Genomic DNA, 16711 nt, shown 5'->3' on the forward strand with positions numbered 1-16711 from the left:
CTGTGCAACTGTGTGAGGGCGATATAGCAGTCATGCCTGTTAGTGTTATTTGTTTGATTTTTGTAACAATATGCTGACTTTATGCAAAAATCTGACAGCCATGCACGAAATCTGGAACGACTGGCTGTTCAGAAGTGACTTTACGGCCGGTCGACATGATCTAACTTGGAGAAAGCAGGATGTGTGAAGTAAATATTGCAGTCTCAGATTGTTCACCGCTGGGCAAATACACAAGAAATGTAGAATTGTTTCTTCCGCCTGTCTACACTGCTTTGTTGGTAATGATTGTTTCCAACTTGGGACCTGGCCTTGGAGCTAAAAGCACCCAATCGAATCACAAGTAACAAGTGCTGGACTAATGGTTATGTGTTGGACGAGGTACGGCTGTGGCGCTCAGATCTCGTATGTAGATAAGACCATCCAGCAGTGTTTTTTCTTTGCTATAGCAGCTTTGTCCATTAGCCAAGCTTATTGTTTTGCTGCGTTGATAACTATTTTTTTGAATGCAGTGAAGCTGTGATTGCTGGCCCATGCATCATGCATACTGAGCATTGTCAGGGCTTGATCGAGTACTGGTTGCCAGTCATTTTCTCCTTTCGGCTGGCTTAGCATTTCTGTCCAGCAATGTCAGAGTAAGGTTTCCTCTTGAGCTGCTTTTAATTCCCAACACATTTTTATTATTGCTGCCTGCCTTACCGGATATTGATTGAATAGTCCAAATTCCAAGCAAACTTGTGCTTGCGATGTGAACTGCGAAATCCGAAACGTTTGTTTGAATAGGCCTGATTGTTGAAGATTCAAAACGTTGGCATCTTGACCTTTAAACAATTCTGAGCCATAGGTGAGGGTTGGGAGGAATTTGGCGGCAACAACTTTTAGCAAATGGGAATTCAATGGACACTTTAGTTTAGCTTTTAGTGTGTTTAATGCAAATCGAAGTTTGTTTGCATGTGCTCTTCTGTTGTTTAAGTGATTCTTAAGTGTAAATCTTGAGTCAGCTACCATTCCCAGATATTTGTAAGAGACTCACTGCTCTATGCTTTTTCCTGCTGCACACCAATTTTTTTTTCCCTGTTGGGACCGGTATTTGCTGAGAAGCAGATAGTTTTGTTGTGGTTTAGCGACAGTTCGAGCTCCTTAGTGTATTTCATCAGCTTCGAAATCAGGTGCTGTAAACCTACTGGAGTCTGACTGCATAGAACAATATCATCTGCATACTGCAAACTTCTAAATTGTCGATGGGCTATTTTTGGAGGATCACTTTGGACTTCTGCGAGCCTCTTGTATAAATCTGCAGTAAAAACAATGACGAGACTAGCAGCTAGCATGCATCATTGCTTTAAACCAATATGCGTAGGAATCCTTGCTGTGTTTTTTTCCCCGTTTCCTAGTTTTATCCGAACCCAGGTTGATGTGTACAGGTTAACTATGACCCGAAGTAGTAGGGGTGGAATGCCCCATTTTGCCATCTTCTGCCACAAAAGATCCCTGGGTACCATGTCAAACGCTGCTTTTAGGTCAACAAAGCATGTGTACAATTTGATGGATTTTCGCTTTGCTTTTTCGACTAGGAGAGACAATGTCCTGGTTGTGTGATTGGGAAAATCTTGCTGGAAGTGACCCATTCTTCCAAGTCTTCAAGGAGATTTGACGCATATAATTTTGCCTCTACATCGATAAGTGCGATTAACCTGTAGTTTGCTGGTCCCGATCTAATGCCAGCTTTAAATATCAGATGTAGACTGCTACCTCTCCATGATGCCGGTATGGTATTTAATTGGAAGGCGTGGTTGAATAGTGGAGTGAAGAATTCTGCCCAAAAAGGATTATCTTGTTTGAAAAGCTCATTCGGCAGACCATTAGGGCCTGGTGCTCCACTGGACCTGAGTTTTTTTAATACTGTCTCAACCTGGTTAATTCGTAGCCAATTTCCCTCAGGCTTTGTTTCAAGATGATCATTTTTTTGGTAATGCGGGTGTGCTGATCAATATTCATCACTGAGTATTTATTGTTTTCGGTTAGGTGAGCTATCCAATCTGCCTCTAAAATGTTTGCGTTGTGTTGGTGGAAGGAGCCATTAGCTATGTTATTTATTTCCGCCCAGAACTTCTTGTTATTGTTTGATTTGCTTGTCTGCAGCAACTTTAACCATATTTCTGTTTGATGTAATTTTTTTTCCATCCGAACTTCTCGTTTGTAGGTCTTCCTTAGCTGGTATATTTGGTGCTTTGTCCTTTCTCTCGTTGCTGGAGCATTACCACGTAATGTTCCTATGTCCCAATTTACCTGCCTTTTCTTTCCTGCTAATGCGCTATTCGAATTTGATGTTATTGTCCTGGGTGCAATCTCCTGGGGCTTTTTTTGTGATTAGAATTTGGAGCTAAGCATGTTATGTTATGTTATGTTATGTTAAAATTATTTGTACCGTGCTCGCTCACCAGACGGTTTCATGGTGCTCATGACAAATGCGGAAGGTAGGAACGGGGGTTACTCGAACGCTGACTGAAAGAGGAAGGTTTTCAACATCCTACGAAAGCAATCATAGGTGGGGCAGTGTCGGAAAGCAATCGGGACGGAATTCCAGATTTTGGGGGCCAGAATAGAAAAACAGAGACCACCGTGCTTTATGCGTTTGATTTTAGGAATGACTAGAAGGTTGTGTGAGGTGGAGCGGAGATCTCTCAGGGGCACATATCGCTTCAGGCTGGAAGAGATGAAGGCGGGAGCTTGATCAGACAGAGCTTTGAAAATCGTACAACCAAGTTTAAAGGTGCAACGCTTAGCCACCGGGAGCCAGTGCAGGCTCCGCAACAGCGGCGAGACGTGCTGATGTTTAGGCTGATGGTAAACTAGGCGTGCTGCCTGGTTTTGCACCAGCTGCAACCTGTGGAGATGGTAAGCAGGGATTCCCACATACAGAGTGTTGGCATAGTCAATTCTGGACGTAACGAGACCCATGATGACAAGTATGAGTGCATCTCTGGTGAGGAACCTGCTAATCATACGTATCCTACGCAGGTGGAAAAAGCAGGATGACGTAACAGCATTTATCTGAGGCCTCATGGATAAATCACCAGAAATGACTACGCCAAGGCTCTTCACTGAGCATCTCTATCATATTTTCCCACTTAGCCCATGGCTGAATCAAATGTTGTTCTTGTGTGTTCGCCATATGATTTTTTAGGTAATTCATTACTGTACAAGCATTTTTGTCGTTCCACACAAGCCTTTTTAGATTGTATGGACTGGGGACTTCCAACAGATCGTTGCATTCAGCTGCTCTTGGAATGTGAATGCAAAGGTTGATTACCTGAGGACTGTGATCACTCTCTAGTCCATACATTATTTGATAATTGGAGATCGTTTGTAGTAACTCTGAGTCCACTATTGTATGATCTAGAACCGAGTGGGCCTACTTAGATATTCTAGTTGGTGCAGCTGGTTTATCCTGCGGAAGATGTCCGTTTAAAGTTATCATCCCTATTTCAGAAAATAGTGATGCACAAAGTTTGCCATGGCGATCTTTTTTGCAATAGTTTGTGACTACAGGATGGATGCTTTTCCCTTTAAATTAATTTTGTTATTTGATCAGATTTTGATCCTCTTGTAGTAAGAACATGTTGAAGTCACCTGATAGCACGATGCCTGCATGTGGAAAAGTGAATTGCAGTGATTTGAGCAGGGCTTTAAGGGTCACAATTTTCTCCTGTTTTACCTTTGAACCTGACTGAATATATACAATACATATTAATAGTGAATTTTTCCCATATTTGCGCAGCAAATCATTGGAAGGATTCTGTGGTAATACAATTTTGATGCATTGGATCCAGGTTTGTCCTAACTCAATCAATTCATAGATCTATGGTATGCTGGTACTAAGATATGTTGATAATCCCCCAGAAGCTCTGCCCAAGGCATTTCTCTTGGTGGCACATTGATAGAATTCTTTAAAAGCATTGATCAATGTGGGTGCCATGGACCAAGTTTCTTGAAATAGTAAGATATTAAAATCCTTTAGGAATGTTGAGAGGTCTGCCTCCTCAGTCTTACTGCCTAGCCCATTTATGTTCCTGGAGCACACTTTTTAGTTGCTTTTTCATGCCACATTTGTCTTGGTCTCAATGCCCCATTTGTTTGGAAAAAGAACCTTCCGGCTTTTGCAGGGTGATTAGATTGCTACATGATGAATAATGCACAAATTAGACCAGCTCTCCTGGGTGCTAACAGTGGATCCCACAGCTCCCCGTAGTAGTCCGTGGGCCATTGTCAATATTGGCTCAGCTGTTGAGCATAGTGGGCCAGGATACCGTTCTATTTCCGTTATTTTTATTTCAATTCCCCATTTGGCAAAGTGATCTCTATGGCACCAAATTTCCAGAGTGATTTTTGGGTCGCTCCAAGTTATGTCCGTCATTTCTCTACCATCTGCACTTGCGTGTGGTTTGTATTGTACACTTCTAATATGATTTGTATTTGAATGTTTTAGTGTTTCAATGGAACGTTTGGACAATTAGTATACGTCATTATACATAATACCAAAAAGCTATAATCCTATAACAAAACAAAAAATACGCTTAATAAATCAACTTTGAAGCCTAACCTAAGCCTAATGCTAATGCTAATGTTATGTCTACGCTTATCTGTAGCTCAGAGTTAACTCTAATAATAACCACACACCTAACACTAGTTCTGATCCTAAGCTTAAATCCAACACTAATATCACCCAAAGCCCTGTGATCTCATCTAAAAATCCTAGTAACACTGATGCCTGAAACTAAGCCTAATGCTTACTTTAAACCTAAAGCTAAATCCAAAATGAACACAGACCTTGCCCTTGAATCTAACATTAACCGTACATACCTACTCGTAATGCTAATATTAAAACTCACTCGATCCCTTACTCTAAAAATAACACTTTAATGCTAAGACCTGAACCTCAGCCTAATAATAATCTTTTGTTGAGTTTTTCTTTCATTTTGGGAGGAACTGGATGTGCTTGTTAAATAAAAGCCAGAGATCTCCTCTCATAAGCTTATACCTACAGGTGGAATTTTTTTTAAGGGAATCTCATGAGTTTTCCTGGGATGCTGAGATTGTTGTGAACTCTCAGGAACAGCTCTCGAAATCTTTGTGAGCCAAAAGTCACTCACATGTGAAAGCATTTCTGCAAGCATAAATCAATGGCAAATGTACATTTGTTGAATGCATGTGTAGATATCACATTCATTTGCATTTTCTAAGCATTTATTTTGTTTTCCATTACAAAATCGTTTTTTCCATGGAGAAACCGGCACGTACCCAACAAATACAGCGTGCATTCCCTTTTTTTTCAACTCTGGATAGAGGTTTACTCCTCCCTTTGAGATAAATATACCTTCAACTACATGAACGGTGGGAATATGTCCGCAAATAATTTGTGAATTTGAGAGTGCCCACTTTGTGGGTGTTCACTTCATTAGGCAGGCATTCACTCCCTGGAACACCCCCACAACCTGCCCCTGTGAACAGATTTGCTCAAAAGTATTATTACCTCAACCTGCAATGTTACTTTTTAGCAAATCCAATTATGTGTCAACTCATTCTTTGTGATTCTCTGATAGCTCGTACCAATTCCATTTTTGGACCACGCCCTTTTGTGAAACCGGACCATACATTTTTATTTACCAAATATGTAAATTTAAATTGACTTTACCTTGGTGCTACTAACCTTTTCTATATAACATCCAATGATTTATAGTCCTGCACCTAAATCTGGGATAAAGATGCTGCTCAGGCTAACACAAACTATATTATATTAATATGAAATTCTCCCCGTCTTTGTGGTGAAAAAAATCTACTCCTTGGTAGGAGGCGGATCTAATAATAAGCAGATCTTAAATCTAATTTTATGAAATGGTGACCCCTTTAACATCCGCAACATGTCATTTTTAATAATAATCTAACCTTTCCAGGTCTCTAGATAATACTTTATAGTATGTGTTAATAATTTCGAATCTAATATCTTCCCCCACCGAAACCAGTTTTTTCACACCCGGTTTCAACATTATTCCCAAATTTGCTAATGTCTCCAACAGAATATTGTTGCTCCTTTCTCGGATATAAAAGCTTTTTGATGGCAACTCCTTTCTCTGAAATTCATTTTGGCACTCCAACACTTACGTGAGGTCAATCCAGTATTCGAATTTAAAGGCTTAATAACTGACAGAATCTACTCCCCCGTTTTAGTTATCAGGGATTGTGGAATTAATTACTCTGTTAACTGGTGCATTTATGTTGATTTTTGATTGGCTGTGTATCTGCTTGGAGCTATGAAAATTGCAATAGACCTCACCAATTACTGTTAAAAGCAAAGCAAAGAATGATTCTTAAGTGATCTGCTGGTAATTTCTCTTGCCATTAGAGATTGTATCAGGGCAGGTAGGGCCACAATCTACAGGTTGCATTGTAGGGGTGTAATCTTTCTCTGACTATTAGATTATATTGGTGCAAAATACTATCTTTACACTGGTGCCATTGTTAGACAATGAAAACGTGCTTGAAGAATTGTACCAGCACCAATGAAGTCCATGTAATCCCAAAATGTTGGTGCAATCTTCAATGACAGTGGTGCAAAAAAGCAGAGACCTTGTGTTTTACACATCGAGTGCTTTAAAGGTAAGGCATAATATATGTTTTTTCTGGTTTGTGGCTTATCAGCTTGTACTACAGTGGCTATGATTGTGGAAATGAGTATCCCAAATCAATCATAACTCCACCACAGAAGGATGATGAAGTAGCAACCAAGGTATAATTTGGTACAACGATCAGAGCCACAATGTGTGAATGAAATCACTCACGTTCACTTTTTCTACAAGTAACCCACGTTTTTTTTTATTTCCAACAGAAACTGTCTCTTGCCAAGAAAACTACTGCAAGGTAATAATGAGATTTTTTTTCTTGAAATTTCATAGTATGAGTGGTGTTTCGGGCAGTGGAAACGTTCCAAGGAGTGGGAACTTATTTGAAGGACAACTAATCTAACACTTCAGGGGCAGATTTACAAGCCCCTTGTGCCTCTTTTGCGCCGCCGTTGCGTCACTTTTGTGACGCAGCGGCGGCGCAAAAGATGCACCATGGTGCGGGGTATTAACAACATGACGCATCTGGGAGATGCGTCACGTTGTAAAGCCCTGCGCTATAAGGAGGCGTTCCTGCGCAGGGGGGGCGTTCCTGCGCAGGGGGGGCGTTCCTGCGCAGGAACGCCTCCTAAAAGTGGCTGAGTGAAATCTACAAGATTTCACTCAGTCACTTTTAGGCCAATGCTGCGTCAAAACCCTGCGCCTGCTTGAAGCAGGCGTAAGGATTGACGCAGCATTTGAAGGATCGGGCACCCATGAGCCTTGCTGGAGCTGCGTCGCACTTGCGACGCAGCTCCAGCAATGCGCCACTTTTACGGCACAGATGCGTGACGCATCTGTGCCGTTTTTGCCTCATTGTGCGGCGCATTGTAAATGCGGCGCATCCATTGTGGCGGAGGCATGGCGCACAATAAGTGGCGCATCACTGCTGATATGCAGGGATGCGCCACTTTTTGTAAATATGCCCCAAAGTTTGTAAAGCTGAAAATATCACATGGACTTAGACCAATTGGACTTAGAAGCCCGAGGGGTTGAGTAGATGCCAGCAGGCTCTGAAAATGAATTATCCTTCATGTATGGAGGCACCTGACCTTCCATTTGTAAATAGATGTGGATGTTGTTCATTGCTAAATTAGACCAGGGATTAATGAAGAGCATTATTCCAGGAATGATCCTATGCATGGTGGCCGGAAAGCGAATCCTTGTACTTTCATTGGGGTAAGGGTTATATTTAGTGGAGTGCAGATTTGAAAAAATGACTTTTACCAAATTACTGACTTAAAAAAAGCATTTGCAACTTTATACATTTGGAAACGTTTTAAAAGTGTAATAATTGGGTTAAAAGTCCCTCAAAAAAGTGGGGTTTGCAAGAAAAACGACCTATAAAAACATTTTGTGGAGAATGTTTCCTCCAGTAAAGTTCTACAATGCAGTAAACTATGTAACTTTGTGAAAATACCACTTTTGATCTTCACGACATTTTACGGGTAAAATTAAAATTTCACACTTTGGAGGAAAGGTAAAAAAAAAAGTGAAACTAGAGGAAGGGCTAATTGTTTGGAAAGCAAGCATCTAACCATCCTTTTTTTAAAAAAATGAAACGATCTATTTAAACATCAGATCAATTAGAATTTGCTATACTAATATGGGATTTATAATCAAAGGGGTTTAGTGGTTGTAGCAGCAGAGGCGATACATGGCCTGCACACCCCCCCCCCCCCCGTCCCCTCCTCTCCCGCTGCTGGCTGTAACATCCCCTTACCAGTAACCAATAGAGTGATTTATTTGTTCAAACTAAAGTTAAACTTTACAGCAGGTCACATGTTGCACTGCTGTAAAGTGCAATCCTTCGCTTTGACGACAGTGTGCATAAAATGGAAAGTGTAAGAAGCCTCACCAATGATATCACCACAGAGCACGGATCAATACACTCAAGCTTCTATTAGCAATCAATGTTTATTATGGGGAGGAACAGTGAGGTTGTACAGTTCAAATACAGCCATGGAGCAGTTTGTTCCGCCCTCCTATGAAACATGACTGTTTGAAGAAGAGTTAGGAATTTGGAAGTAGTGGATGCATAGAGATCAAATCAAATGTTAGCATGAAAGTCTATAATTTTTAGTACAAGTACTTCCTGGTTGCACAAATGCACATCCGATGCCTCTTAAAAGTCACCTGGAATTACTTTGATGCCCTCATGTTCATGGGTAGTACTGTGAGTAGTACTGTGAGGATGGTAACTGTGATCATAATAAAAATTAGACTAGAATTGAAAACGAAACTGTGAATTTTTGGATTTGCATTGGATTTCTTATCAATTAACAGTAGTTGGTTTGTAATGCACTCCCACGTGGCCACGTATTTCACATTTGATAACCTGACATAAAAAACGTTATGAATTTGTTCACATGTTCTGATCTGTTCTATCTTTCTATAGTACAGTAGCACATCCATTGGTTAAGTTAATGTAATTATCATTGGAACTAAGTGCAGCCTCGTGCTTTGTAATTCGGAATTTTCTTGCTGTGTTATAAGGGCTAATTGTAGTATAGGTGGGTAGCCTGCCAACTTGCCAGGTCAGTGGGCATCATGTCCCTCCTAAACCCTAGGAAGAGGACTGCTTGCCATATGTACACATCGCTGCCTGTCCTTCATGAATTTCCGTGATAAAAGTGCATTTGCTGGTGCTGTAGATCAGTGGATGCTTTTTCGTTTGTGGTAAATGATACCCACAGCTCCTTATTCATTATTCATTTAGAGCTCTTGACATAGTATTTTGCTTTTCAGCAACAACACCCCCTAAACATGGGGGTTTGTTTGTGAAAAAGAATGCCCCTAACGTTCAGGACATGTCACCCTGTGTGTCAGGGAGATTTCCACAATTTTCCTTCCCAGGTCTGGAGTATATTGCATGGTACCTAGGAAGAAAAAACTGTCTGTGACACTAGCCTTGTGTGTGACACTAGCCTTGCCCTAAATAGAGGGGTGCAACCGACATTGCCAATATCTTAATTAGTATTTAATTGAGGGTATTACAATGACTAAATGGCTTAGCATGCTTTTGTACTAAATTGATAAATGTCTGTCTGTTTTCTCATTTCCCTTTTTATTTCAAGTACTTGCCGGGATTGTGGGTAAGTCACTCCATTTTTGCTTTGCTATCTTCCTTTCCGTTGAAGAGGTACTCACTTTTTTGGCTTAATGATGTGCTGATTTAAATCTCCCCGGTAAGAGAAAAGGTAGATTACTCCCCATGATTTTCAAGTAATTCCTCATTTTTCTTGATTCCCAGAATCGCAAGGACGAGTACGCCATAGCTACTCCTGCTCTCTTACACTTACTGTTGCTAATTGTCCACAGTACTGACAATCTGAAGGTTAAAAATCCTGGAAATGAGCATTTGGTTATTTTACTTTATTTGCATTTTCTTCTCCACATGAAAGACACTCCGACTTAAAGCTTTCAGCCAACACTCACTGAACATAATTGGATGCTTTGGACACTTTCCCATCATATTTGTATTCACAATTCATGTTTTTCTGGACTAGGGGCCAGATGTACGACGCTTGCATTTTGCGACTTGCAAAATGCAATGTATAACAGTGTCTCAAACACTGTTTGCGATTCCCAATGGGGTTGCATATTGCCTGCCTCATCAATATTCATGAGACAAGCACAGTTTGCTACCCCATTGGGAATGGCTAGCATTACCAGGGATGGTGGCCTACTGGGGCCAGCAGACCATCTTGTCTGGGACTGCTTTTTCAATAAAGCAGTTTTAAAAAAAAAAATGCAGCCCATTTTCTTAAAGGACAATGGGATGCATTTAAAAAAGAAAAATTAACCTTTCAAGTTAATATTTTAAGGGAGCTGCTCATAAAAAATATGTTTGCACCCATTCACAAAGGGGAAGGAGTTCCCTGGGGACCCGTTTCCGTTTGCGAATGGTTTACCACCTACTGGTGTTGGTGGTAAACTGCTAGTATTTTGCAGCCACAAATGCGGTCGCAAAACAATAGTACATGGCAGTGAGTCTCACTATTAGGAAGGGATGCCCCTTCCTAATAGCAAGAGTCCCAAACGCTATTTTGCGAGTCAGTGACTCGCAAAATAGCATTTGTACATGCAATTTCCCTTTTTTGTGGTCGCAAACGGGCCAATCTCCTGTTTGTAAGGGCAAACAACGGTTGTACATCTGGCTCTAAACGTGTTGTTTAATTTGTGTGGAGTGTTTATGAATATCAATGCACATCTTTCCTCACATTCTCACCACTAATTCTAAACAGCAGAAAATCCACCATTCTTGCAGATTTTATAGTCATAGGTGATTTTATGGTCTGATGATTACTGCCCCTTTATCTATTTTTTTGTGGTAATATATGACCAGCGACTTTGTGAATGAGGCCCAAGGAGAAAAATAATTGAACAATATTTAGGCAAATATTCTTCCAAGTGCATGTAAACATATCTCCCAGTTGAATTATATGAACTAAACGATTGTAGGGCAGTAGCCATTTTATGGTCCAGGTTTGTCATGTTCTTTTTTTCAGTTACTTTAGTCATGCTGCCTATTAACGCTTGGCCATATGTTTAGGCTTTGGTGTTGAAAAAGGGTCCATTGTTTCATGCTGGGGTAATTTTACTCAATGTCCTAAGATATGCTCATCATTCCCACTATAATTTAACCACTGGTTGGAGAGATAATGTCTAAATAAATAAATGGCAAAGAAGAACTTTAGTAGAAAAGAATTCTTGACAAGGAAAAGTCATCATGTACCCTCTCTCGAGTTGGCATGAATAACTTTTGAAAAAACATCTAAACAGACTCCTGAGGATGGTAAAAATATGAAGGCAGTCGAAACGTAGTGTAAATGTGTACTTGATAATCTACTGGTCCTACCAACTGTTAGAAACTGGGTCTCTAGTTGGCAGGAGTATGCACTCTGTCTAAGTAGGGACGACAATCCTAGTCAGGGTAAACCAGATACACACCCTCACTTAACCTGTGCTCACCCTCTGGTAGCTTGGAAGGAAGCAGTCAGACTAAATTTAAGAGGCAATGTGTAAAGTATTTGCACAGCACTTAATACATTAAAGCAGTAAAAACACCTCACAAAAATAAACAACACCAGGTGAGAAAAATAGAGCTTAATTTAATTTTAAAAAAAGATCACAACAACAAACATCCAATAAGTAGAACCAGAGTTATGAACTTTTAAAGAATATCTGCAAATATAGTGCTTAGAACAGGGTTCTCCAACCTTTACTATAGTGAGAGCTACTTCTGGTCAGTGAAAATCGTCGTGAGCTACTAAAGTCCAAGCATCTCGCGCATTTTTAGAGTCACCTACCACACCCTCATTCATTGCCTTAACGCTATTTTTTTTGTGCCCATACTGTGGTTTGAACAAGATACATAGACCTATGGAGCTGTTCAAAGCTGTCAGCAGACTGAAAACCATAACATAATAAACTGTATATCTGTCTCACACCTCATTCACCACACTGCTACCCACTGTGTCCCATAACATGATAATGATAACTGTGTGGGCGACGAGATGCTGGTAGTGACAGGACTGGACAGAGAGGTGAAGAGCCTGTTGTGGGAGGATCGGATCAGTGATTTCAACATCGGCTGACACTGAGTTTTAAAATTGAAAGAAGACATCATAAAGCACAGGGGCAGCTGAAGTTTATTGACTACAACACAAAGGCAAAGTTTAAAGCTTGCTGTAGTCAGTGAAAGTACTTCAGGACAGGCAAGCACTTTTGATTTTAACATTGGCCCCCTCCACCGTGGTAGCAGCTCAGTGCCTGCAAGAACCTTCGATTTTAAGGTCGACTGCCACCGCGCTTTGTTATTGAAGGCAGATGTAAAGCGCAGTGGCAGCTGATGTTAAAATCAAAGGCCTTAAGGCAGCCTAAACAACGAAGCCACCGAGTAATGAGGGGGTGAGACAGCGTTTCCTTTCGGGCCCTTGAAAGCCCCTTGGTTGGGGGAGGTATCATGGACGTTTCAGGCAGAAAGTTGGTGTTAGTGTACCTCCGAGGTGACCAGCAGGTCAGATAACTGTCCATCCAATGCAGCCCCCCTGCTCCCCCCACCAGCAGAGACGCAGTGCCAACCCTTTCGAAGGCAATAGGGACGAGAGCCCGACCTGTCAGCAGAGACAACACCCCAGCCTTCCTGGAACAGTTCTAATGTGCAGCCCTCTGTGCACATGCACCCCCACCCATGTGTGACCCAAACATTCAGTAGCGGAGGAGCTGCGCAGGCCTGATCTACGAGCAGCAGAAATGGTCTCCATCGCTCCTCGCCCTGGAACATACCGGGCAGACATACTTCACCCCCAGCCGAGGGGAGGGTGGGAGGCAACATTCCGGCCCCCAACACTCACAGCAGAGACAACACGCCACAATGGATGCAGGGGGGTGCTTGAAATGCATTTTAAACGCCAGGTTAGGCCCAGACTGTTTACCACACCGACCAGTAGGGCTGACTCAGGCTTCCATCTTGTAAGTGGTGAGCATCGTGCCCCGTGCTTTACCACTAGAAAGATGAGGAAAACAGTACCCACTGACTAAGCAGTGCTCCCCCAGTCCGTGACATGGTAGCAGAGGCCAAAGAATCCACCACTGTTTACTCGAGCACATCCTTCCAAGCTCCTACAACCAGGCGCTCATTGGGCTCACGGGGCTTCAGCCTACCCCCCCGACCCTCCCCCCGTCGTGTGTGTCAGCCCGGGCTGACACAGCTTTGTGGGCTGGCGAGCATTAATTGCAGCCGCACCCGAGTACTTAACAGGTCTTTAAAAGACAGTTTACTTGTAAGTGAGGCTTTTGTTGTGTGTTCCCACCTTCTTACGGCCACTCTTGTGACGGCTGGAAGAATTAGCCCCCGCCAAAATCTTTTTCAGCCCCCCCCCCCCGAAATTTGGCTCTAGTTGCCCACCTACAACAGATCGTGCGGAATGCTTGAGCCCATCTGAATGCACGCCAGGGGCCTCTTTCCAAAGTTTACTCTGATGGCAGACATTGTCACGGCTCGGCCTGTAGCATCTCTGGATGCCTCGTGGCACTTTTTCAAATGTTCAGGACAGCGCTACACACTAAAAGGGTTCACATTTAAACAAGATATGTAGCAATGCTAAGCGCTATAAGTCTTTGGGTGCTCTTAAAACTCTGATACAGCTTGCGCCTCAAGGCTTTGATTCTGGTTACTTCTGGCATCAAAGTTCAGGATCCCGTGACTACTAACTAACCATGTAGGCTTACATGCACTTAGCCCAGGGTTTTTACAAACTATCTTGCTATATAAATCCAGGCCAGGGGCACACTTACCAGTCCTGCGCAGCTTGTCCGGAGGATGAGACTTCAATTACAAAATGCGGTCCCGTGACTTCAGGAAGAACGTCACGTTCTTTGGCCCGCCCCGCCCCACCCCAGCTAAGCTCAATTCAGCCAATCTCAGCAGCTGGTATGGGTGAGGGCGGGCAAGGGCTGAAAGCCCTAAAAGACAATGAAGGGATACAAAATAAATGCTAACAACAAAGTCTTTAAATTAGAGAGCAGTCACGAGCTACTTCCAGAGGGTCGGCGAGCTACCGGTAGCTCGCGATCGACCGGTTGGAGACCCCTGGCTTAGAAACATAAAGCGCTAACCAGGGCTATCTGATCGCTCTTGACCAGGTCAAATCTGAAAATTCAGGTGGACCACGATGGAGCCTGGGTCTGATACAGAGACCAACCTTGTCCCGCTAAAAATAGTAGCTAGGGTGGAGCAAATGCATTGATGCAGAGGCCCCTCATGAGGAACAGAGGAGGTGATCCATCGGAGTTGATCCCTTTCGCATCAATTCTGATCCGCAAAGTTGGAGATGTGTCGTTGTCGAACCCCTCTCGATTAAGGCGATGCATCATCATCGAGCCGCACAGCTGGGGATGTGATGTCCTTGTCTCCGGTGGCAGCAACAATCGTCGGCGCTGAGGTGAGATGTGTCAGTTGCGACTGGTACAAGGATGGTAATGCTTGGATTTGCTGCAAAAAGATAGTAAACCCGCTTCCAAGGGCCCAGGACTGGATTGGTACCTCTTGTCAGGGTAAGTACACAGTTGGCAGAGTTCCATAAGTTGCAGGAGAATTGACGGACGTCTTTAATATCCCTGAGACTTCAAAACAGGAGACAAGCCAGCAAGCACTTTAGTTTCTTAAATTCTTGAGGCTATAGATATGCAGGTCCAGTCCTTTTAACTCCCAGGCACGGAAGGTTACAGGCAGCAGGGCAGGCACAGCAAATCAGGAGTCCAGCAGAGTGGCAGTCATTTCAGCAGTAGAGCAGTCCTTCTTTCTGGCCGGATGTCCTCAGATCCAGACGTGTATTGAGTTGGTGGTGTAAGGGGTCCAGTACTTATACCCAGATGTGCCTTTGAAGTAGGGAAAACTTCAAAGAGAGCCTTTGAAGTGCACAAGGTCCCTGCCCTTCCTGCCCTGGCTGCAGACTCACTGCAGGGGGATATGCAGCTCTTTGTGTGGGAACAGGCACAGTCCTATTCAGGTGCAAGTGTCAGCTCCTCCCTTCTATCCAGCCCAGGATCGCCCATCAGGATGCAAATGGCCAATCAGACACACCTAAGCTCTCTTTCTGTGTAGCTTGTCTAGAGGGAATGCACAAAGCCCAGCTGTCAACCACCCCAGATGAGTATTCTGGGACAGACAGAGGCACAAAGTTAAAGTAAGAAAATTCCAGCTTTCTAAAAGTGTCATTCTCAGACTTGCAACTTAAAATCTAATTTTACCATTTGTTGTGATTTTAAGTTGCGAGGCCAGAGACATCATACTCGAAATATTGATATTTTCCCAATTGTAAATTACACTTATAACATGTAATAAAGTAATCCCAATGATATTCTCTGGGAGAGATAGGACTTGCAGTAGTGAAAAAATAATTCAAGTGTTTTTCACTACCAGGGCATGTAAAACTTAAAAGCACATGTGCACATTTTTAAATACTCTTTACCCTGCACTTGGGGCTGTCCAGGGCCTACCTTAGGTAAGAACATATGTTTTAAAAAGGAATGTTTGGGCCTGGCAAGAGGGTTAATTTACCAGGTTGAAAAAACAGATCATAATTTCCGTCACAGGCTCAACAATGGCTAGCCTAAGACATGTCTAATGAGCTACTCAAGTGGGTGGTACAATCAGTGCTGTAGGCCCACTAATAGCATTTAATGTACAGGCCCTGGGCACACGTAGTGCACTTTACTAGGGACGTATAAGAAATTAAATGTACCCATCGTGGATATGCCAATGTTACCATTATTTAGGGAAGGAGCACATACACTTTAGCACTGGTTAGCAGTGATAAAGTGCCCAGAATACTAAGACCAGCAAAAATAAAGTCAGCAAAACAGGAGGTCAGAAGTAAATAAGTCAGGGCAAACCATACCAAGGGTGCCAGGTCTAACATTAACAGCACTCTTGGTATTGTATTGTGCTTTGCAGCAACAAATTCCCCAAAACAGGAGTTTTGTTAGTAAAAAAACACAGATTTTCTTTACCAATCTATTACATGGGGAGAACATGAATACTGCCTTAGGTCCTGTTCAAATGACAGTAACCGGGTGTAGAGAAAGTCATTTAATTATGTTGTATTAATTGATTTTAATAGACTTGTAAATCAAATTATTTGGTGAGAGTAAGGAGAACTACTGTATTGTTATCTCTCACGTAATATATTATGGCGCTTCTAAATAAATGTGCATAAAATACAAGACTGATGTGCTTGACAAATTTATGGTATTGCTGGCTATAGGTGTGTGAGGCAGTAGGGAGGAAAGTACACTGGTTGGTGGCGACATATTTATTTCCTTTAGCTAGTTAGAGATAATCAACAGATCATTGCATAATGAAAAATTCTGATAGAGATATATTTGAACACTTCAAGTGTTAACAACCTGTCCTTTAATTGTGTGGCTTAAATCTTTTTATTAGGTACATAGCCAAAGTACTTTCAAGAACAACAATGCAATATTCAAGTTTTCCAGCTTCTCTGTACTCCTATATTTAAAGATTTGCTTGCACATACTGTATGCTC

The 16711-nt window shown here is 42.3% G+C and overlaps 1 protein-coding gene across 1 annotated transcript in view; it reads left to right on the forward strand.

The window, feature by feature from the left end:
• Positions 1–16711, forward strand: part of LOC144773828 (interphotoreceptor matrix proteoglycan 2-like) — an 815142-nt gene that overhangs the window by 330064 nt on the left and 468367 nt on the right. Inside the window, exon 4 of the mRNA XM_078658923.1 lies at positions 6884–6915. Within this exon, the coding sequence (XP_078515049.1) occupies positions 6884–6915 (32 nt within the window). The remainder of the gene's footprint in view (positions 1–6883; positions 6916–16711) is intronic.

Source organism: Lissotriton helveticus, chromosome 8 (genome assembly GCF_964261635.1).
Source record: "Lissotriton helveticus chromosome 8, aLisHel1.1, whole genome shotgun sequence".
In the NCBI taxonomy this organism is placed as follows: Eukaryota; Metazoa; Chordata; class Amphibia; order Caudata; family Salamandridae; genus Lissotriton; species Lissotriton helveticus.